At 46.3% G+C, this 23,410-nt stretch overlaps 1 protein-coding gene across 1 annotated transcript in view; it reads left to right on the forward strand.

Annotated features, from left to right (window-relative positions):
• The window catches only part of EYA2 (EYA transcriptional coactivator and phosphatase 2), a gene marked incomplete in the record, with an annotated part of 119,458 nt that overhangs the window by 9,093 nt on the left and 86,955 nt on the right, over positions 1 to 23,410 (forward strand). The window contains 1 exon segment of the mRNA XM_073607201.1: positions 16,515 to 16,633. Coding sequence (XP_073463302.1) covers positions 16,525 to 16,633 — 109 coding nt within the window.

Consider the following 23,410-nt stretch of genomic DNA (forward strand, 5'->3'; position numbering starts at 1 on the left):
ATATTCACATACAACGAATGTATAGGCAGTTTCACGGGACGAATAGCCCTGTGATTTTTTTTTTTTTTTTTTAAATACACCCATAAAAGTCACTCATGCACTCAGCTGATGAAGTTTAACAAGAAGGGTGCTATGAACAATTACCCCGAGTACACTATATGAAAGTAGTTTTGCAATGGGAACATAAATGTAACAAAGTTATTTTTTTTTGTAGATATTTTTGAGATTTTGTCACAGAGAGTCCCATGGCCTTTCTATAAAGCCGAACACTTCCGGCGCTAAAAGCCAGCGATCAATCACCCAGCCGCTAATGAAATTACAGGAGACTAATGCAATTATTCGGCCTAAATATTTTTTCAGACATCTGTTCTCTCTGCTCTCAATGTTTTCTCCTTCGGATTGGGGGGGCGAACGTCCAGCGAGAGGTTTGTACATAATATGTCAAGGTTCTGCAGTGTACGGAGCAGGAAAAGAGCCTTCTGGAAGCCCGGCTGGGCTGCGGGGGCCGACAAATTGAGTTAGCAGCACGGAGATTTGGCGTAAACAAAACAACTTGTACAGACGAGGCTCCCACAGGATCGACAGGTCTTTTTAATGGGGGGGAGGGGGGGCTTCCTGTTTTGTATTGACTGTTCTGAGTGCGCTCAGTGTGTTATCTCGTGTTGATCGAGAATGAATGTTTCGTCATTTTTTGGGGGTTCCACCTTGTTGTTGTTGTACAAAACATTACACTGGGCCCAGTTCTTGGGGCAAGTTCAAGCGCCCAACCTGCGGCCGTTCGGCACTTATTGTGTGCGGCCCCTGCAGCTAGCAGTCTGTTTTCTTTGTTTTTTATGCCTATAGTATGCCTGTAGTCTCTGACCATTTCCTGTACTATGTCTGCAGTCTCTGACCATCTCCTGTACTATGTCTGCAGTCTCTGATCATCTCCTGTACTATGTCTGCAGTCTCTGACCATCTCCTGTACTATGTCTGCAGTCTCTGATCATCTCCTGTACTATGTCTGCAGTCTCTGATCATCTCCTGTATTATGTCTGCAGTCTCTGATCATCTCCTGTATTATGTCTGCAGTCTCTGATCATCTCCTGTACTATGTCTGCAGTCTCTGACCATCTCCTGTACTATGTCTGCAGTCTCTGACAATCTCCTGTACTATGTCTGCAGTCTCTGACCATCTCCTGTATTATGGCTGCAGTCTCTGACCATCTCCTGTAGTATGTCTGCAGTCTCTGATCATCTCCTGTACTATGTCTGCAGTCTCTGATCATCTCCTGTACTATGTCTGCAGTCTCTGACCATCTCCTGTACTATGTCTGCAGTCTCTGATCATCTCCTGTACTATGTCTGCAGTCTCTGACAATCTCCTGTACTATGTCTGCAGTCTCTGACCATCTCCTGTATTATGGCTGCAGTCTCTGACCATCTCCTGTAGTATGTCTGCAGTCTCTGATCATCTCCTGTACTATGTCTGCAGTCTCTGATCATCTCCTGTACTATGTCTGCAGTCTCTGATTATCTCCTGTACTATGTCTGCAGTCTCTGATCATCTCCTGTACTATGTCTGCAGTCTCTGATTATCTCCTGTATTATGTCTGCAGTCTCTGATCATCTCCTGTATTATGTCTGCAGTCTCTGACCATCTTCTGTACTATGTCTGCAGTCTCTGACCATCTCCTGTACTATGTCTGCAGTCTTTGACCATCTCCTGTACTATGTCTGCAGTCTCTGATCATCTCCTGTACTATGTCTGCAGTCTCTGATCATCTCCTGTACTATGTCTGCAGTCTCTGATCATCTCCTGTACTATGTCTGCAGTCTCTGATCATCTCCTGTACTATGTCTGCAGTCTCTGATCATCTCCTGTACTATGTCTGCAGTCTCTGATCATCTCCTGTACTATGTCTGCAGTCTCTGATCATCTCCTGTACTATGTCTGCAGTCTCTGATCATCTCCTGTAGTATGTCTGCAGTATTTCAGTGTGCAGCCTTTTGGTGATGCCAGGAGCCACACTTAGACCAGATCAAGTCAGTTGACCACCACTGCAGAAGAGTTTAGAAACTTCTTATTGCTGAAATGTGGAAATTTGTGTATATTTGCTCATAATCTGCTTTTTATGAAGAAGTGCTGCACAGTGATTGTCTTTTGCTGTTTTCCTCTTATCAGTGGGACCTGCTTTGTCTCGGCTACATTCAGAGTCCTCTTCTCCTTGGCTTTGCTACATTCAGAGTCCTCTTCTCCTTGGCTTTGCTACATTCAGAGTCCTCTTCTCCTTGGCTTTGCTACATTCAGAGTCCTTTTCTCCTTGGCTTTGCGACATTCAGAGTCCTCTTCTCCTTGGCTTTGCGACATTCAGAGTCCTCTTCTCCTTGGCTTTGCGACATTCAGAGTCCTCTTCTCCTTGGCTTTGCGACATTCAGAGTCCTCTTCTCCTTGGTGTTGCTACATTCAGAGTCCTCTTCTCCATCCATGGCTTTGCTACATTCAGAGTCCTGTTCTCCATCCATGGTTTTGCTACATTCAGAGTCCTCTTCTCCTTGGCTTTGCTACATTCAGAGTCCTCTTCTCCTTGGCTTTGCTACATTCAGAGTCCTCTTCTCCTTGGCTTTGCTACATTCAGATATTATTATTATTATTATATTTTTATAAATTGTTTAGCCTTCATTCCATCCTCTCTTCTAATTTTTGGTAGAGACATCGGGGTATAAAGGGGGTGGGGGGTCAGTCACATCCAATGTTTCTTTGTGATGGGTAAATCTCTGGAACTGATCTCTCTTCTGATCGCTCGCAGCAATTGTTAGAGGGGGTCACTTGGCTTCAATTATTGGGCTGTCTGTACCCCTAACTGTGACCTCTGTGTATCTGTGACAAAGGTTCAGCCTGCGCTCAGCAGCTGCTGAGACAAAACGAGTTACATGACACACCAGCCACTTGATTTCTGCACTTTTTGAATTTCTGTTCCTCCAGGGGAAGCTGAGAAATTGATGGCATTGTGCTTGGAATATGTTTGAGATGAACAGAATTCAGGAATCATTCAGTCCAATCCAGAAGCCAAGAAACTCCATAAAAGAATATGATGATGAAGTCCTACCAACTCTTTCCAATCAAAAGTAGAACCAGTTAGATAGATCCTAGAACAATGCAGCCATGATAACATCGATAGAGCTGTGACTGACTATCTGCAGTGTGCAGTCTGGCAATGGCTGAAGTGAACTGGATGGGATTATAGGTGGGATTTTTGGATTATAGATGTTTCCTAGAATCTGAGGGGGCGTTCAGGAATGAGGGAGGAAGGATATCCGGACATAGTTTTACTGTTTGTGAGCAGAACCCTGAGAAGAGGAACAGCACCATGGCCTCTAAAGCAGACAGGAGAGACACCGTGGTGTGATAAGACTTCCTATAAATAAGAAACAGTTATCACCTTAATTATTGTTTAAGTGGACTTGGCATTAGATATTTTTTATTTATTTTAATTGCTATGAATAATGTGCCATTGTAACATTCCCAGGCTTTTATTACCAATCACAGTAATCCCCCAACAATGACTTCACCTGCTTTTCTCTCCAGATGTACGGCACCATCTTTGTTCAGTCATCATCCAGGATCACCTTCCTGGACAGAGAGGCCAATTCACAGATGGCACAATCATGTAAATCCTGGTGCCTGTGCAGTTTCTGGCTCACTACATGCTACAAAATTACAATGTTGTGGCCTCTAAACTTGTGATTTACTACAAAGTTACAATGTTGCAGCCTCTCACCTTGTGACTGGATACAAAGTTACAATGTTGCAGCCTCTCACCTTGTGACTCTCTACAAAGTTACAATGTTGCAGCCTCTCACCTTGTGACTCTCTACAAAGTTACAATGTTGTATCCTCTCACCTTGTGACTCTCTACAAAGTTACAATGTTGTATCCTCTCACCTTGTGACTCTCTACAAAGTTACAATGTTGTATCCTCTCACCTTGTGACTCTCTACAAAGTTACAATGTTGCAGCCTCTCACCTTGTGACTCTACAAAGTTACAATGTTGCAGCCTCTCACCTTGTGACTCTACAAAGTTACAATGTTGGAGCCTCTCACCTTGTGACTCTACAAAGTTACAATGTTGCAGCCTCTCACCTTGTGACTCTACAAAGTTACAATGTTGCAGCCTCTCACCTTGTGACTCTCTACAAAGTTACAATGTTGCAGCCTCTCACCTTGTGACTCTCTACAAAGTTACAATGTTGCAGCCTCTCACCTTGTGACTCTCTACAAAGTTACAATGTTGCAGCCTCTCACCTTGTGACTCTCTACAAAGTTACAATGTTGCAGCCTCTCACCTTGTGACTCTCTACAAAGTTACAATGTTGCAGCCTCTCACCTTGTGACTCTCTACAAAGTTACAATGTTGCAGCCTCTCACCTTGTGACTCTCTACAAAGTTACAATGTTGTATCCTCTCACCTTGTGACTCTCTACAAAGTTACAATGTTGCAGCCTCTCACCTTGTGACTCTCTACAAAGTTACAATGTTGTATCCTCTCACCTTGTGACTCTCTACAAAGTTACAATGTTGTAGCCTCTCACCTTGTGATTTACTACTAAGTTACAATGTTGTAGCCTCTCACCTTGTGATTTACTACAAAGTTACAATGTTGCAGCCTCTCACCTTGTGACTCTCTACAAAGTTACAATGTTGTAGCCTCTCACCTTGTGACTCTACAAAGTTACAATGTTGCAGCCTCTCACCTTGTGACTCTACAAAGTTACAATGTTGCAGCCTCTCACCTTGTGACTCTCTCCAAAGTTATAATGTTGCAGTCTCTCACCTTGTGACTCTCTCCAAAATTACAATGTTGCAGCCTCTCACCTTGTGACTCTCTCCAAAGTTACAATGTTGCAGTTTGATCACTGGGGAGAAGAGCCTAGGGAAAGTCACTGTCTGGAGCTCAAGGATACTTTTTAATGATAAAAGATGGAGATTTTCAGAATAATGAGACTGTTGCTGTACATGGAGACATGTCAGGATTTTTTTTCTGTGCAGACTTGTGAAGTTACTGAAGGTCCACCTCAAGTCACTGTGTAGGGAGAGCTAGTAAAGGACCAGTGCTACTTTCTATATTATTGATTGGTCGCTTTTCTCTTGGCGTCTCACCATAGCCGGGTGCCATGTGTACAGACACCACATTTGGCTGGGAAGGATAACCTTGCAGGTCATCCAGCCGCCATCCATACATTTCTGGGGAAATGAAATTCCTCAGCCTGGAAAAGGCCAATAACCTGTGATGTGCTTGGCGTTTTTGTTGTTTCTCCTGCGCTCAGTGCTGGCAGCCAATGACAGCTTACACTTTGTTGAGACGACATTGCAACATTTTCACTGGCAGATGCATTGGGCTACAGAGGTCCCGGCGAGGTATTGTGCTGTGTATGTTGGATGCAGGGAAGGCTCCGTTTTAGAACAGGCAGTGTGTGGATGGTATGGTGCTGTGTATTCAGCACTATGGTCTTTTTTTATAGGGAGCACAGCGAAGTGGGCCGTATTTATCCAGGACTGAATGTTTTGGCCAAGAGCAACTAAATTACACTGACATTTGGATCTTTCAGTTGTGATTTTTTTAGGGTAAAATGAAAGCAGAACTCCGGGATCAGCAAATATTGTCCATATCCATTCCTCAAGTCATGTGTATTCTTGAATCTTCATGATCTTTGTATATTTTTTCCAGATCTGTGCAGGAATCCAGTGTGAGACTTCCTGTAATAAAGACCGACCACCGCTGCTCTCTCTCCTTGTGCAGGGGGACTGGTCTTGTCTCCGCCCCCTCCTGTAGTGTTCTGCAGGCAGCTTGTAGCAGGTGGAGCCTGCTGGGCCCCTCCCACAGCTCTGCTCTCCCTCCTTTTGCAGGGAGACTGGTCTTGTCTCCACCCCCTCCTGTAGTATTCTGTAGTGGGTGGAGCTGGTTGTACTGAAGTCGATCATTGGATTCACTTCAGTACAACCAACCTGCCCCATAGATGGATTGAAATTTGGATCAGTTTATGGGCAGCTTAAAGGGGTTGTAAACCTTCATGGTTTTTCACCTTAAAGGGGTTGTAAACCTTCATGGTTTTTCACCTTAAAGGGGTTGTAAACCTTCATGGTTTTTCACCTTAAAGGGGTTGTAAACCTTTATGGTTTTTCACCTTAAAGGGGTTGTAAAGGTAAGTGTTTTTTCACCTTAATGCATCTTATGCATTAAGGTGAAAAAACACCTGGCAGTGACCAGCCCCCAGCCCCCCGTTTTATTTAACTGAACCCTCGAACTTGTCCCACGGGGACGTGCCGTCTCTCTGCCTGGGGTTCTCGGCTGTTGATTGGATAGATTAATAGCAGCGCAGCCATTGGCTCCCGCTGCTGTCAATCAAATTCAATGATATGGCCACTGGTGGGCGGGGCCGAGTCCTGCATTTGGCGTCTTTGGACGCCAAATGCTGGACTCGGGAGCACGCCCGCAAGGTAACCCCCCGGGAGAGCGCTTCTCCCAGGGGGTTATCTGAAGCGGGGAGGAGCCGAGAGAGCCGCTGAGGGACCCCAGAAGAGGAGGATCGGGGGCCACTCTGTGTAAAACAAGCTGCACAGTGGAGGTAAGTATGACATGTTTGTTATTTAAAAAAAAAAATAACTTTAGTGTCGCTTTAATGCATTCTCTATGCATTAAGGTGAAAAACCTTTTGTGCTGACCCCCCACCCCCACCCCCACCTTTTACTTACCTGAACCTGATTGTTCCAGTTATGGGGATGAGCACAGGATCTCCAGCTGCTGTCTCGGATCCTCATTAGACAGATTGATAGCAGCGGGAGCCATTGGCTCCCACTGCTGTCAATCAAATCCAGGGAGCCGGGGGTGGGGTGGGGGTGGGCCTGAGTCCTGCTGCCTGTGTCAATGGACGCAGCGTCAGGTTTTGGGAGCAAGCGCCTGCACGAGTGCCCCCATGGAATACAGCTGTCCGTGGGGGCACTTTAAGAAGAGGAGGAGCCAGGAGCGCTGCAGGGGGACCCCAGAAGAGGAGGATCAGGGCAAAAGCCTTGCACAGAGGAGGCAAGTATAACATGTTTGTTATTAAAAAAAATATATTTGCAATCACTTTAAGGCTAGGTTCTTACCATGCAGGTGCAATGAAGCACATGTACCTTTCCACGCATCGCCTGTAGGGCAGCCCTTTCATTTTATTTTATCAGTCTTGACACCAATTTTATTGTTATACCTTGATTTAATAAAGTACATTTTTTACTTACTCCAGCAAGTCCAGTTTCTGCCGTATTAACTGCTTGGTTGCTCTTTGTGGAGGCTATACCTCTTTCATATGAGAACCATCCCCCCCCTTTTTTTGTCTGCATATGCCCCAGTTAGAAGGCAGTACACCATATAGGTGTTTGGACGCTGGCTATATTCAATACTATACATTTGAAGTATCCCTAATTTGTGGTTGTTTTTTACATTCTTTTTATTGGGTTGCCCTGTTTTCAAGAAATGTTCAAAAAAAAGGTCCCTAACGTCCCAACTCTTTTTAAAACGGTGCTTGTCTCCCAAAGGACATCACATTTCTTTGCTTGTTGGGAAAGGACGCAGTTATGCACGCCTTCCCAACGCGCACAAAGCGTGAACCTAGCCTTACACGTACTAGGGCCAATTTAAACAGAAGCCATTTAACCTACCAGCATGTGTTCCCGACACGCAGTAGGTGTGAGCCTAGCCTTATTCACACTGATAAGCTTATCCGTACACATAGAAATTTGGTGAAGCAATTGAACTTTGATTTTTACATTTTGTCAAAAGCTTAAAGCAGTCTAAGTCAGAAACTGGGGGTTTTGATTGGTCAGAAGGAGATGAAAATTGAAATGACCTTCATGAAACGCAGTAGAAAAAAACAATAGCTTTCCACAGAATTCCCATCGTTATTTTCCAGTTTCAGTCTCAATTTTCCATCAGGGCCCATCCATCATTAAGGGACCTATCACGGTGTGTAGGTGCCATTACATCACGCTTTAACATGGGTTGCGTTAAGGCAGCCCATTCATTATAGGCTACAAATGTGTCACAACAAAAAAGCATGACTCTTTTGGCAATGCAGCACACCCCATCCATACAATTTATTAACATGCTTTGTTAAATAAATATTTTTGTTACACTTTAATTACGCTTCCATACTTTTTTGTATAGATACCAATGCCTTTAAAGTCCTCTTTGGGGATACTCTTTCTTTGCTCCATCTATACAATTTATTGGGGTGCCATTCACAATGAAGGGCATTACAACACATTGCACATGTGCTCTATGTGTTGTGAAAATGTACATTTTAGCTTGCGTTCTCGCAATGCCTGTGTGTAAATGCGCCCTAAACCATTCATTTGACAAGCGATATTGAAGTGGGCTTTGTTTTCCTGGCGGCCCCCCAAACATTGGCTAAAGCCTGGTGTCAACAGTTCCTCCACCCAGCTGAGGCTAAGCATCAACTCATGGGGACCGTGGTGCTCAAGAAGCTCACTTTTGAATGACACACCAATTTCTGAACATGTGGGAACCATGGCTCACACATAATGCTGACTTACACCTGGACCATTCTTTGCTTTCAACCTGAAGATGCTGACCATACTTTCATTGTGGCGGTTTCCTGCGGGACCTTACCCCTTTTCCTTTCCTCTCTTCTCTTAAACCTTTCTTCTCTCTTTTCCCTCCTCTTCTTTCTCTTCCCTTACACTAGTCTTGTTCTTTGCTTTCTCCCTTTTTTTTGGGGGGGGCTTATGGGCTTTATGCCCGCTAGTTTGCTTGGAGGGCGAATACTCCTGCCCCCTCCTTAAGGCTGTTGGTGGCCCCCAACCAATCACGGGATGCAGGGCAGGCCCCACAATTTCAAGCACTCCTCTACGCAGCTGTAAGTTGAAGCCCCCGCTCACATCTTGTGTGAATTGTCATGCGATTTGACAGGTCCAAGTCACATGACAAGTTGCACCCTATTGTCGGCAAAGGAACTGTTCAAAAAAGGTCCTTGCACTATTTTTGGCGATTTCTTTTGTGACTTGCATAGACATCTGTGCATGAAGTTGCACAGGTGTCAGCCAGGTCGCACCTGAAGTCGCACTGACCTGCGGCTTTGAATTTAAGTGAAGTCGCACGATTTCAAAGTGCGACGATTCAGTGTGAACAGGGGCTGAAGCTTGGCTGTATGGCCTATTCGGATGTCATTGTACCAGTTGCCGTCTTGTGTTGCATTTATAAGCCATTAGCCCGTATTGTATTATTTTTGCATTATATGGTTTTATTTTTCTATTATTATTATTATTATTTATTATTATTTAAGGTACTTCTATATTATTTTTGTACTGGGATCTAGTGCTGTATGTTACATTTTTACTTGAAAACCTCAATAAATATTTAGTAAAAGAAGTTGTTCTTCCAAAAACATTGATCGGATTGAAATGTTACCATTCGAAAAGGCATTTTCAATCAATACAAGCTCACTTTACAACTTTAACTTGCTCGAATTCTGATGGTCGATTTGACCCTGTGGGATGGCTTAGTTGGTGGTGAATATTTTCGATTGCGTTGTACTCATCAAAGCCTTAACATTTCTCAGGGACTCCTATGGCAGACTTGTGAGCGTTTCCATACGGATGCACGACGATCCGACCATCTTGTTGTTGCCGAATGGAAACACTTTGTAGGATTCCTGAGCTGGTCCAGGCCCACCTCAATATTGGAAACATTCTAATTTGTTTTACTTCTGTACATACGCCTGTAACATTTTGAGCGTGACCCAGGTTTCAGTCAGTCAAACCTCCTGCTCCCACCATAAATGTGCTTGTGTATTACGGCTGGAAAGGCTATCCCTGCAGGGACGGGAAGTTTTGAACTATCAGCCGCTGCCTGGATGACTTCAGACAGCCCTTCCACCTCTGAGGAAAGCCTCCGAATGTCTGAAATAATCCAGGAAGGCAATGTCTCCGACCATTTCCTGATTTAAGCCTTGTCTTTGCATTGCTTGGAACAGGCCCAAATTGTGCGTTTTCTCAAATTATTCCGAAAACATATTGGAATACGTTCCTTATGTGTGGCCATGGGAGAAACCTGAAGAGCATTAACCCTTCTTAGTGTGGAGGAAGCTGAATTACGCTGATCATTGCCAGGAGCAGAGCCAAGGGAACTAGAGCCTCCCCTGAAGAATTCACGTCTGCTGAAGAGTTGGACCATGTTGTATGGGTTGGCCAGCCTTTTGGACAATTATGACCATACAACCTAAAATATCTAAAACATTTGTTTTTTTAATGTTGCATGGGATGCCTCCGTTTAATTCAAGTAGTATTGTTCCAGGTTCAGGTCATCAGTGTATTGGCTGTAAATTAAAAGGACCCTTCACGTTGGTTTCTTCTAACCAAGACTGGCAGCTGCCATTGCTGGAACCATTGCAATTCCCAGTGTGGAGCCCTCCCCAGTGTCACAGTGTCAGGAACTAGCACTACTTTCAGAACTTGGTCAACACCGGTTTCCATTGCTTTTGGTCTCAGCTATTATGGACAGCAGCTGATTATATTTTTTTGTTATTATTTTGTATCAATACCATGAGTTTGTATTGATACATATTTTCACAAATGTTTGTATCATTTTAGTAGGTTTTAGAGTATAAAAGCCTCATACCTCCCTCTTTGCTTTTGTAAATGAGAAGGTGGAACACCTTTCAGCAAAATATATATCAGTCAATCATGCTTCCATTAGCCTAGACCAGTGGTCTTCAAACTGTGGCCCAGGGGCTGGATTCAGCCCTTTGCTTGCTTTTATTCAAGCCTTGGGGCAATATTTAATATCCTGACACCAACATTGGGGCATAATTTTGTCCACTGACACAAACTAAGGGGCACAGTACCTCCCAATGACACCAATGATGGGGTACAATTCCTCCCAATGGCACCAATGATGGGGCACAATTCCTCCCACTGCCACCAACAAGGGGCAAAGTTCCTCCCAGTCCCAGTGACACCAACAATGGGGCACAGTCCTTCCCAGTGACAGCAACGATGGGGCATGATTCTTCCGACCAAATTACACCAATGATGGGGCACAATTCCTCCTACTGACACCCAAGATGGGGCATTGTTTACTCCCACTGATGCCAGGATATTTAGTATTTTGGCCTCACAATGGCCTTAGTCCAGCTCCCCTAAAGTCTGAAGAACAGTAAACTGGCCTTTTGTTTTTGAAAATATGAAGACCCCTGGCCTAGACCATGAACATTTCCTTTACAGAAAATGATTGGTGAAAACCAGTGATATATTTTTCATGGCTACTCTTCCTTTATTTCAGCATTGGAAATTAACAAATCTAGTATGTTAGCCCTTGGATAGATGGATGGAGGTTAAGTAGATTGTCTATACATCAAACCAAAAAGAAAATGAGAACAAAGGAACAGAGGACATAGGTTCCAAAAGAGGGACAGCGATGATCTATGGAGTCTTTCTAGTCTAATTGGCATGTGTATTGAATAATTCGTCCATGGAAATTAGACTTTTGCCAGCACATTGACAAGAGTATTAAAGGGAAACTGAGCTCTGGAAGCCGTGCTCCCAAAAAAAGGCAAGAGGTTAAAGGACTAGTTACCAGTATTGCATAGTTTTCCATCAGCTGACCTTTTCCCCATTACTGACTTACCATGTCTTGCTCTGCACTGTGTCTCTGTGTGGAGGCGGCCATGTTGGGAGAGACAGGGCTTTGCTTAAGTTAGACGGTACCCCGGAACCGGCCGAGATTTGAACCATGTATAGGCAGGCTGAATGTACCCAAGTTAATCGATCAATCAACTTGGGTACAACCAACCTGGCATGATTTTACATGCGATTATCGCTAGCGGCAGTTATAGTCGCTAGCAATAATCACTGTCTTCTCCCAGCGGGTGCGGTAACCCTCGGGCCCCTGCCGGAAGGACACAATGGCTCAGCGAGAGGGATTCACCCATCAACACTGTCGGTGTTGATGGAGGAATCAAGCTAATTTTTTAATTTGCTCCGTCTATGGCTGAGATTACTCATGTCAGAGCTTCCCCCTTATGACTGGCAATCTCAGGACTGGTGGCGGAAGCACAGATTACAGAACTAATTAAACAGAAGCAGGGAGATCCTTGCACTGCAGGTCCTCAGGTACAGCTGCCTCTCCAGCAAGGAGAAAAGTGAGCAACATAGAAGTGACATCACCAGATCTCACTCCAAATCTCCAGAGAGTACCAGCTTGGAAGCAGGGAGATCCTTGCACTGCAGGTCCTCAGGTACAGCTGCCTCTCCAGCAAGGAGAACAGTGAGCAACATAGAAGTGACATCACCAGATCTCACTCCAAATCTCTAGAGAGTACCAGCTTGGAAGCAGGGAGATCCTTGCACTGCGGGTCCTCAGGTAGAGCTGCCTCTCCAGCAAGGAGAACAGTGAGCAACATAGAAATGACATCACCAGATCTCACTCCAAATCTCCAGAGAGTACCAGCTTGGAAGCAGGGAGATCCTTGTACTGCAGGTCCTCAGGTACAGCTTCCAGTCCAGCAAGGAGAACAGTGAGCAGCACAGCGGTGACATCACCAAAACTCACTCCAAAACTCCTGAGACTCCTGATCCTGACTCCTAATCTCCTGATCATTCAGAGGCAGCAGTGCCTTAGATGATCTCATACTGCAGACATGCAGTTATGAATCTACAGAACAGGAGTGCGTAGGCACTCTCGCATAACCAGGAAGGATACTGCTATATTCCAGAAGAACCTCCAGACAAAAAGGTACATTTTGTAGGGTAGTACACTATCAACATTTTTATAGATGTTCCCTGTAACATAATACAGCTTCACCGTTTGAGTTCAATTTCACTGTAAAGAAATGTATTTCAAGTTTAAAAGTAGTTTTGGATAATATATAAAACTATCTCTGTATCTCTTCTTTGCTCCCTTCATTTCACTATTTCTCTCTCTCCTTTCTCTTTTTTCTCTCTCTTTAATCTCTTTCAGTCTTTCTCTATTTCTCTCCCCTTTTCTCTCTCTCTCTCTCTCTCTCTCTCTCTCTCTCTCTCTCTCTCTCTCACTTTTTATTATCTCTTTTCTTCTTTTATTACCCCTCTTTATCTTTCGCCCCCCCCCCCCCCCTCTTCACTGTCTGTTTCTCGCTTTCTATTCTCTATGTTGAAGTTTCCTGGAATTATTATATGACATTAACCCCCTCTAGTCATTGGGTTACGTGGCTTTGCCCTGTAAATCGCTGTTCCCGCTGCCTGGCGATTTCACGCATGTGTTCTCGTACCATTTATGAGATGTGATGTTGAAGCAGAACAAGTCCTATAAAAGGTCCATAAACTGCCCCCCCGGTGGATTCCCATCTCCTGGCAGACAGGTTGTATCTGCCCCCTCCCCAGAGTTGAGGTGTCCTCCGCAGAGTCATTTTGGCGTTCTGATGATTGCGGTGGTCTCCGGAGCCCCTGGCTGGGGGTTCCATCTGCTTTTCATCCATTTGCAGCGCCGAGAGCCTTTGAAGTCCAGTCCCCCCCCACCACCTCTTTTGCCCCCACCTCCAGCTGTCATCCCCTGAATTCCGCTCCCTGACACCGGCTTTTATACCCGTCCTGCCTCCCCCACCATCGCTGACGCCTCGGGGGAATCCGAGTGACGACAGGCCTAGCAAATGGCTCCGAATCTGCGATGTGTATGTGCCACCGCAGCCGGCCCAGCGCTGATTCCTGTTGTCTTGTTTCGTTTACACGCTAATTAAGTGCAGATTTTTCATGTTATCTATTAAAACGTCTGGAACCGGCAGAAAGGGGCATTGTGTCCCTCATTTGTATCACATTAGGTCAGTATTACGCAGAGTAAACCAAATGCTGCTTACATTGTTTCGTTTTTTTTTTATGTTGCTCTCTCACCATTTACAGGAAGAAATGTTATTCTGCTGATCTCATCCAGAAATGTTACACTTGTTATGTATCATTGTGCCAATGATTGTTAGTGATTGGTACTTTGTATCTGGATGTTCTGACAATACTGTTCCTCATACTGATGGATGCTGACAGAAAATATCAGCGCCGTTCCCTACAATTAGCTTCCCCGCAGAGATAAGATAAATATCTTTAATCCAAAGAGGATTCATTGGACCTGATTCACCAACTGAACAAAAAAATCCTATGTGCACAGAAGTTCCTGAACACAAAGACTACAGTAGACGTACGCCTTTGTTAAAGCGGTATTAACCCCAACTTCAGAATCTTGCCCTATACCAGGCCATTTTTTGTGATACGGCATTGCGTTACTTTACCTGACAATTGCGCAGTCATACAACACTGTTACCAAATTCAATTTATGGAAATTAGATTTTTCCCACAAATAGAGCTTTCTTTTGGTGGCAACTGGTTAACCAACTGCTGACCACCCCATAGAAGATATACTGCTACAGGGTGGCCGTTCTGTGCAGAATCATGTACAGTATCTCACAAAAGTAAGTACACCCCTCACATTTTTGTAAATCTTTTCTTCTCTCTTTTCATGTGACAACACTGAAGAAATGACACTTGTCTACAATGTAAAGTAGTGAGTGTACAGCTTGTATAACAGTGTAAATTTGCTGTCCCCTCAAAATAACTCAACACACAGCCATTAATGTCTAAACCGCTGGCAACAAAAGTCAGTACACCCCTAAGTGAAAATGTCCAAATTGGGCCCAAAGTGTCAATATTTTGTGTGGCCACCATTATTTTCCAGCACTGCCTTAACCCTCTTGGGCATGGAGTTCACCAGAGCTTCGCAGGTCACCAATGGAGTCCTCTTCCCCTCCTCCATGATGACATCACAGAGCTGGTGGATGTTAGAGACCTTGCGCTCCTCCACCTTCCGATTGAGGATGCCCCACAGATGATCAATAGGGTTCAGGTCTGGAGACATGCTTGGCCAGTCCATCACCTTTACCCTCAGCTTTTTTAGCAAGGCAGTGGTCGTCTTGGAGGTGTGTTTGGGGTAATCTCCCATCTGAACAATGTTTATAAACAATGTTACTTTGTATTTGTCTATTTCACCTATGGGCAATGTTTATAAATAATGTTACTTTGTATTTCTCTATCTCACCTATGGGCAATGCTTATAAATAATGTTACTTTGTATCTCTCTATCTCACCTATCAATGCTTACATAAGCATCCACAGTGAATATTTGACTGTTTGTGAAGGGAGGGGCAGATGTGAGCTCTGTTGTGATGTGGGACTCTGATGTGAAGAGGGGGAACTCTAATGTGTGTTGACAGTATGCCCCCTGACTATTTTTTTACTGGCACCCCCAGATCAGACAGTCTAGATCCGGCCCTGCCTGGTATGTGTAAAGCTGTGTGGGCCAAAATTGCACTTGTTTCCTTACACCTACTGAAACGCACTGCCCTTTAGAAGATGCACGGCAGTACCATTAATTCAATAATTCCTTGTGTTTTGGGTGGTGCAACTTTCCAAAAGGGTCAAAGGCTTCTTTTTCACATTTCTCATGCATGTATTTCACTGGGCTGCCCTACACTTGATGCGTGGGAACCCGTCGAAACTCCACAGAAACGCGCGCACGCTTCATCACACATAAGTATGTAAGATAGGGGCCTTAGTTTGTAAAAGACTTCTTTTGAGCATCAGGGTCAGGGACTTCTTTTACGCGTTTCGGATGTGTAGGGCTGCCCTACGCACGATGCACAGGAAACGCACAGAAACGCTTGCACTCTTTGTTGCACCTGCATGGTGTGAATAGAGCTTAAGTACTGTATGTGAGTTAGGGACCCTAGATTGCAAGCTCCTTGAGAGCAGGGACTGATGTGAATGTACAATATATATAGATATAATGTATATGGAAGGCACTGTATAAATTGTCGGCGCTATATTACTACCTGTCTTAAAAAATTAGCAAATTATCCTCAATGATTGAACACACGCTGAAATGGCGTTACCACAGGCTCTCTGTCGAAAACTGACCACCCCAGGCACAGTCAGATTGCGAGATCTCCCATTGCATCCGGTTGTTCCAATCCGCACTTTTTTCTATAAAACTTGTCAGCCAGTGTAACACTTTCTTTAATTTATGCTGAGCGAAGCCGGCCTGGGACCGCGGCGTCACACTCTGTTGAATAATAGAACCGCGTTCACGCTCGCTTGCCACCCGAACACCTGACGGTCCCGCTCACATTACCCCCCCTTGACTCACCACAGAGCAAAAAAAACGCTTTTTTTCGCTGGAGACCCCAACGTCGTTTTCTCATTAGACGAGCGGCGCCAAAGTGTTCCGCGTCCCCAAGGAACCCGATATTCTTCATTTAAAATCCCGCTTTCTCTTAGGTGGAATAAGTTCAGTGAATGTTATTCATTTTTTTCTTTATCTTTTAATGAAATTTAAATACAGAATGAGATTTAGGTTGGTGCGTTTTAATATTTATGTGGCGCAGGAAATTTTCTTTAGGCGTGTTCGTTGGAATACATTAGTTATCTTTTTCTTTTTTTTTTTCCTGTTCTGTCTTACAGGTGCAAGGAAATGCTAGATCTAGTGATATCACAGAGCCTGTCTGTGACCAGTGGCTGCAACGAAAACCTGAAATTCGCCCCTTCCGACAGCGACTCCTCATCTCCCGATGACATAACAGGTACCGTCTGTCCGCCTCTGCTCTCTTGCATGTGTGTGAGCGTGTGGGATGCTTCTAAAGCAATGCTCTGTTGGGCATTTTTCGTTCATGTTGTGATTGATTTTCCGGCACTGTGCTGAACCAGCAGAGTATCCAGACTCAACCAAAATTTTGGGTTTAGATGTTGTCACTTGGGTGAGATCCTCTTTGTTCTAGTTCTGGTCTCGGTTTCTGTCCTGCTTGGAGTTTGGGATGTTTCTGCTTCTCTTCATTTGGTGCAACCCTCCTGAGGGTGTCTCATTCTCATCCTGCTGCGTTTGGTTTGTTTTTTTATGTGGGCAATGCAGCAGGAGGAGGGAGACTCTCCCACATGGCTTTGCAAGGCCTGCAGTTACTCCCACAGCTCTGCTCAAGAGAATAGAGAAGCTGATGAGTGATTCAGCCCATATGAGTCCAGATTTGAAAGAGTGCAACAAACTCAAAAGGTACAAGTTTAAGAATGTGGAGAACAGATCATTAGAACATCTGACAATAGGGTGTCCAACGGGGTTAGATTTATCTTGAGCTGGAGGGGGCGGATTTATTGTCTGAGCACGCTGTGCTGTTGGACAGCACATGCGAAGGGGATCAGTGCTGAGACAAGGTCCTACAGCACCCAAGACAAAGATGTTAAAGTACAACCTCTACCCAAGCTGTAATGGATGCAGTGTGTACCTGCCCACCCTAGGGAAGGATGTCTGAGTGCACCCTCTACTCAGGGCTGAGACAAGGTCCTACAGCACCCAAGGCAAAGATGTTAAAGTGCACCCTATTCCCAGTACAGAGAAAAGGTCCTACAGCACCCAGGGCAAAGATGTCAGAGTGCACCCACTACCCAAGGCTGAGACAAGGTCCTACAACACCCAAGACAAAGATGTCAAAGTGCAACCTCTGCCCAAGCTGTAATGGATGGAGTGTGCACCTCCCCACCCAAGGGAAGGATGTCTGAGTGCACCCTCTACTCAGGGCCGAGAGAAGGTCCTACAGCACCCAAGACAAAGATGTCAAAGTGCAACCTCTATTCAAGCTGTAATGGATGCAGTGTGCACCTCCCCACCCAAGGGAAAGATGTCAGAGTGCACCCTCTACTCAGGGCTGAGAGAAGGTCCTACAGCATCCAAGACAAAGATGTCAAAGTGCAACCTCTGCCCAAGCTGTTATCGATGGAGTGTGCACCTCCCCACCCAAGGGAAAGATGTCAGAGTGCACCCTCTACCCAGGGCTGAGACATGGTCCTACAGCACCCAAGACAAAGATGTCAAAGTCCAACCTCTGCCCAAGCTGTTATCGATGGAGTGTGCACCTCCCCACCCAAGGGAAAGATGTCAGAGTGCACCCTCTACTCAGGGCTGAGAAAAGGTCCTACAGCACCCAAGACAAAGAAGTTAAAGTGCACCCTTTTCCCAGTACAGAGAAAAAGTCCTACAGCACCCAGGGCAAAGATGTCAGAGTGCACCCTCTACCGAAGGCTGAGACAAAGTCCTCCAGGACCCGAGGCAAAGATTTCAGAGTGCACCCTCTACCCAGTGCTGGGACAAGGTCCTCCAGCACCCAGGGCAAAGATGTGAAAGTGCAACCTCTACCCAAGCTGTAATGGATGGAGTGTGCACCTCCCCACCAAAGGCAAAGATGTCAGAGTGCACCCTCTACCCAGAGCTGAGATAAGCTCCTCCAGCACACAAGGCAAAGTATGTCGGAGCGCTCCCTCTACCCAAGCTGTAATGGACCTCCCCATGGGCAATGGCTTGGACAGGCTCAGGCTTTGGTCAGTGGAAAGCAGAATGAAATGGGGAGAGGTTGTACGACAGCTGAATTCCAGGCAGGTTTAAAAGACAGAAACAATATAATGCAGCTCTTCATCATTAATACATCATCGAATGCATGTTTTACACGTAGGCGTTGTAAGTACCTGAATGGGAGCTGGTATCAGCTTTTTGCAGCCCCCATACTGCAGGGATGGAAAGTGAGAGAGAGAAGCAGAACAAGGAGCCAATCAGTTCCTGTGCTGACAAGAAGCGTGCTGATAGGAGGAGAGAGCAGAGTGACAGTGAGATGAGCTCATTGCTGTGCTGCTTTCACCTTTCACTGTCCAATCACAAGCTATGTTTGGATTCATGACAGTCTTTTTTTGGCTATGGGACAGGAAGTGAAGGGAATGCTACCCAATGGGAAAGGGATGGCAAAAAAAAAAAAAAACTGACAGAGGCTATAACCCTTCCTTTACTTTGATACAAATTTCATACATGGCTGTAAAAACTGGTGAATTATAGTTACAACATCTTACAGAATTTGATAACTGTATACTCCTTTAGGCTGGGTTCACATAGATGCAGTACGGGACACCGCATGTGAACTGGACAGGAATTGCACCGCATGTCTATTCAAATCACATGCAATGTCTTTTGCGGTGCGATTTGAGCCCATTGATTTGTATGGCAGAAATCGCACCAAATCCACACTAACAAAAGGTGCAGGACCCCTTTTTGTTCCTGCACTGGAATCGGATCGCATGGGTGTGCACACCTATGCCTTCCAATTCTGTCAATCGCACTGCGTTTTACAAACCGTTTTGGGGTGCGGTTTTCATGAACGCCATGTGATTTCAATGCGGGGATTCCCTGCGTTTCCCGCACCGCATATACACTATATTACCAAAAGTATTGGGACGCCCGCCTTTACACACTCATGAACTTTAATGGCATCCCAGTTTTCATCCGTAGGGTTCAATATTGAGTTGGTCCACCCTTTGCAGCTTCAACTCTTCTGGGAAGGCCATCCACAAGGTTTAGGAGTGTGTCTATGGGAATGTTTGACCATTCTTCCAGAAGAGCATTTGTGAGGTCAGACACTGATGTTGGATGAGAAGGCCTGGCTCGCAGTCTCCGCTCTAATTTATCCCAAAGGTGTTCTATCGGGTTGAGGTCAGGACTCTGTGCAGGCCAGTCAAGTACCTCCACCCCAAACTCACTCATCCATGTCTTTATGGACCTTGCTTTGTGCACTGGTCCCAATCATTTGGTGGAGGGGGGATTATGGTGTGGGGGTTGTTTTTCAGGGGTTGGTCTTGGCCCCTTAGTTCCAGTGAAGAGAACTCTTAAGGCGTCAGCATACCAAGACATTTGGACAATTTCAGGCTCCCAACTTTGTGGGAACAGTTTGGGGATGACCCCTTCCTGTTCCAGCATGACTGCGCACCAGTGCACAAAGCAAGGTCCATAAAGACATGGATGAGCAAGTTTGGGGTGGAGGAACATGACTGGCCTGCACAGAGTCCTGACCTCAACCCCATAGAACACCTTTGGGATGAATTAGAGCGGAGACTGTGAGCCAGGCCTTCTCATCCAACATCAGTGCCTGACCTCACAAATGCTCTTCTGGAAGAATGGTCAAACATTCCCATAGACACACTCCTAAACCTTGTGGACGGCCTTCCCAGAAGAGTTGAATCTGTTATAGCTGCAAAGGGCGGGGCCAACTCCTTATTGAACCCTCCGGACTAAGACTGGGATGTCATTAAGTTCATGTGTTTGTAAAGGCAGGCGTCCCAATACTTTTGGTAATATGGTGTATGTGAACCGGGCTTTAAGGTGACAGTGGCAGATGTTGTTTGTTTTTTCGGGGCTCCTCTCAGATCTGGAGCTTCACAGGACGTGAACCTAAGCACAGCCATTACCGAGAAGTATTTCCATAACGTTTCGCAGCTCATCAAAACATAATCCGATCTGCGTGTTATTGCTTTATAAAGGCTGAAAAACAATCATGTATCTGCAGCCTGACAGCTCAGCTATTGGTTTTATATTTTCTATAGGAACCAGAGCTCCGAGCTCCTAAAATATGATTTAAACTCAAAACGGAAAAAAAAGCAAAAAAGAAATGATTTATAAAAAAAAAAAAAAAAAAAAAAAAAAAAAAGAAGCAGAATGTTAACTCGTTTTAGGTTTTAGTGCCTGAGAAATCCAGAGAAAGAACGAAGCCTTCTCTCTCCTTGTGACCTGGGAATGGCCTTTTTTTTTTAATATATAATGTCTCTGGAACAGAATGCCCCCGTAGAACATTCCGCGCACCGCTCTCTGGCCGCTCTCCCGCACATCCGCCTAGAATTGTTCCTGGTGCCCAAATCCTTTCTTATCTGGCAGGAGCTGAGGGCGACACGTTGGAGAGTCGCATACGGGGCCCGAGGAAGCGGCAGGCGACCGACGGCTAAATCTGTTATATGAATCAGCTCGCTGGTCTAAAGCAGGACTCCGCCTTCCCCAAAAAATCGTGACATCGGCTCACAGCGAGGAGTCAAGTTAAAGTGTATCTATACCCAGAAACAAAAATGTAATATATTGCAATTTACAAAGTCCTGACATGTGGTGCCTGCATTAGTTTTATTTATTTTTCTTTGAGTACAGAACCTGTTAGTCCTGTCATAAATCCAGGGGAGGTCAGGGACATCTTATTAGCTTCATGGGCCCCAGGGCAAAGTAATGCACTGGGGGCCACCTACCATCCCTTCCTCAATTTACACACGTACTCCCAAGAATTAAATAAATCAAAGACTAATCAACGCAAATATCCAAACAAAAAAATAGTAAGGCCTCTTTCACACGGATGATCCGTATGTCCGTTTTTCATCCATCCGTTTTCGGATGAAAAACGGACATACAGTCATCCCTATGGAGCGTCGGATGTCAGCGGTGACATGTCCGCTGACATCCGACCCCGCTCCGATCCGAAAAGTGTAACGGAGGAAAAACCTACTTTTCCCTCCGTTTTCGGATCGGATCGGATGACGACGGACACTACGGACCGTCATCATCCGATCCCCCCATAGGGGAGAGCGGCGCTCTGACAGGTCCGTCGCTGCACAGCGTGCAGCGATGCACCTGTCATCTTCCTGCTCAGCGGGGATCGGCGGAGCGATCCCCGCTGAGCCAGCGTGTGTTCACGGGGCGGATCATGACTGATCTGCCCCGTGTGAAAGAGGCCTAAGTAGCGCGGTGGACAGAGTGTCAGAAGGGCAGAGTATGGGGGTCAATGAGGCAATGAGGGCAGGGGGGTGGGGAAGGAGTGCACAGTACAGGGGGGCAAGAGGGCACAGTACAGAGGGGGAAGGAATGCACAGTACAGGGGGGCAAGAGGGCACAGTACAGAGGGGGAAGGAATGCACAGTACAGGGGGGCAGGAGGGCACAGTACAGAGGGGGAAGGAATGCACAGTACGGGGGTTGGGTGCAGGATGACACAGTACTGGGGGGAGGGCAAGAAGGTAAAGTACAGGGGGGCAGGAGGGCACAGTACAGGGGGGGAAGGAATGCACAGTACTGGGGGGAGTGCAGGAGGGTACAGTACAGGGGAGGCATGAGGGCACAGTACAGGGGGGAGTGCACAGTACAGGGGGGGGCAAGAGGGCACAGTACAGGGGGGAACAGAAGGGCACAGTACTGGGGGGAGTGCAGGAGGGTACAGTACAGGGGGGGCAGGAGGGCACAGTACAGGGGGGAGTGCACAGTACAGGGGGGCAAGAGGGCACAGTACAGGGGGGAGTGCACAGTACAGGGGGGGGCAAGAGGGCACAGTACAGGGGGGAACAGAAGGGCACAGTACTGGGGGGGGGGGCAGGAGGGTACAGTACTGGGGGGAGGGCAGGAGGGCACAGTACAGGGGGGAGTGCACAGTACAGGGGGGCAAGAGGGCACAGTACAGAGGGGAAAGGAATGCACAATACAGTGGGGGGGGGGCAGGAGGGTACAGTACTGGGGGGAGGGCAGGAGGGTACAGTACAGGGGGGGAGAAGGGTACGGTATAGCATGCAGTAATGTACAATACAGAGATTGTCTCGTCAAGCAAAACAGCACAGGGAAGCTGCTGTCACAGGTATTACCTGTTTTGGCACTCTGTCAGTGGGCTAAATGTATACAATTGGCATGCCATCTCCCCCCGCCCCCCCCCCCCCCCACCTTCTCCCGCAGTTTCCGGCACTCTTACGGCACTTTGCAGGGGTTAAGGGAGAACCTCAGAGGCGGAGCATTGTACTACTATTGCTTGTGTGGGCGGGGTGTGTACTGCTCTGATCAAATGGGATGAACCCACACAAGCAGCCGCAGTGGTAAGATGCTGCGGCTCAGGGGTTCACCTTTAACCCCTGCAAAGCGCCAGTAGAGCACCAAAAATTGCGGGGGATGGAGACTGCAGGGGGGGCACCCATGCACCTGGGGCCCTTGGGCAGCGCCTGGGGATGCCCATGTGTTAAGATGGCCCTTGGGGAGGTGTTTGAAATCCAAATCAGGAGAGCTTATGGTGAAACACTGCTCTTCAAAAAATGAACTAACTTCAAATATCTTGGCCACAGGGCTGCCATTAGAAGTCATGGGGCCATGTACAGCTTACCTTTCAGCACTTCTGTTCATAGCTATACAGGGGGAGCAAAGAGTGGAAGTGTTCAGCTACCTTTCTCTGCAGCATGGAACCTTCTGACTAGCGATGGCGGGGGGTGGTAAAAAAAAGGGACTCCAGGCTAAGATTCAGAGCAGCAAGAAAGGGACCTGCAGAGTGTTCTCCACCGCACAACATGGTGTATGGTGCCCATTTACAGTACAACACTGTGTGGAACTCACAGTTGAACCTCAGTCCCCCTGATTACCCAATGGGACCTGGGCATGGTATAGAAGGGCTGGCTCTCTTCGCTAGTCCTCCTGCTTGGCCACTCTTCTGGACCCAGCTGCATGTAGCAGCTGTGATGCCCCTTGCTGCCTGTGTAGCAGTCTGTACACTG

Source organism: Aquarana catesbeiana, linkage group LG12, assembly GCF_042186555.1.
Source record: "Aquarana catesbeiana isolate 2022-GZ linkage group LG12, ASM4218655v1, whole genome shotgun sequence".
Taxonomy (NCBI): domain Eukaryota; kingdom Metazoa; phylum Chordata; class Amphibia; order Anura; family Ranidae; genus Aquarana; species Aquarana catesbeiana.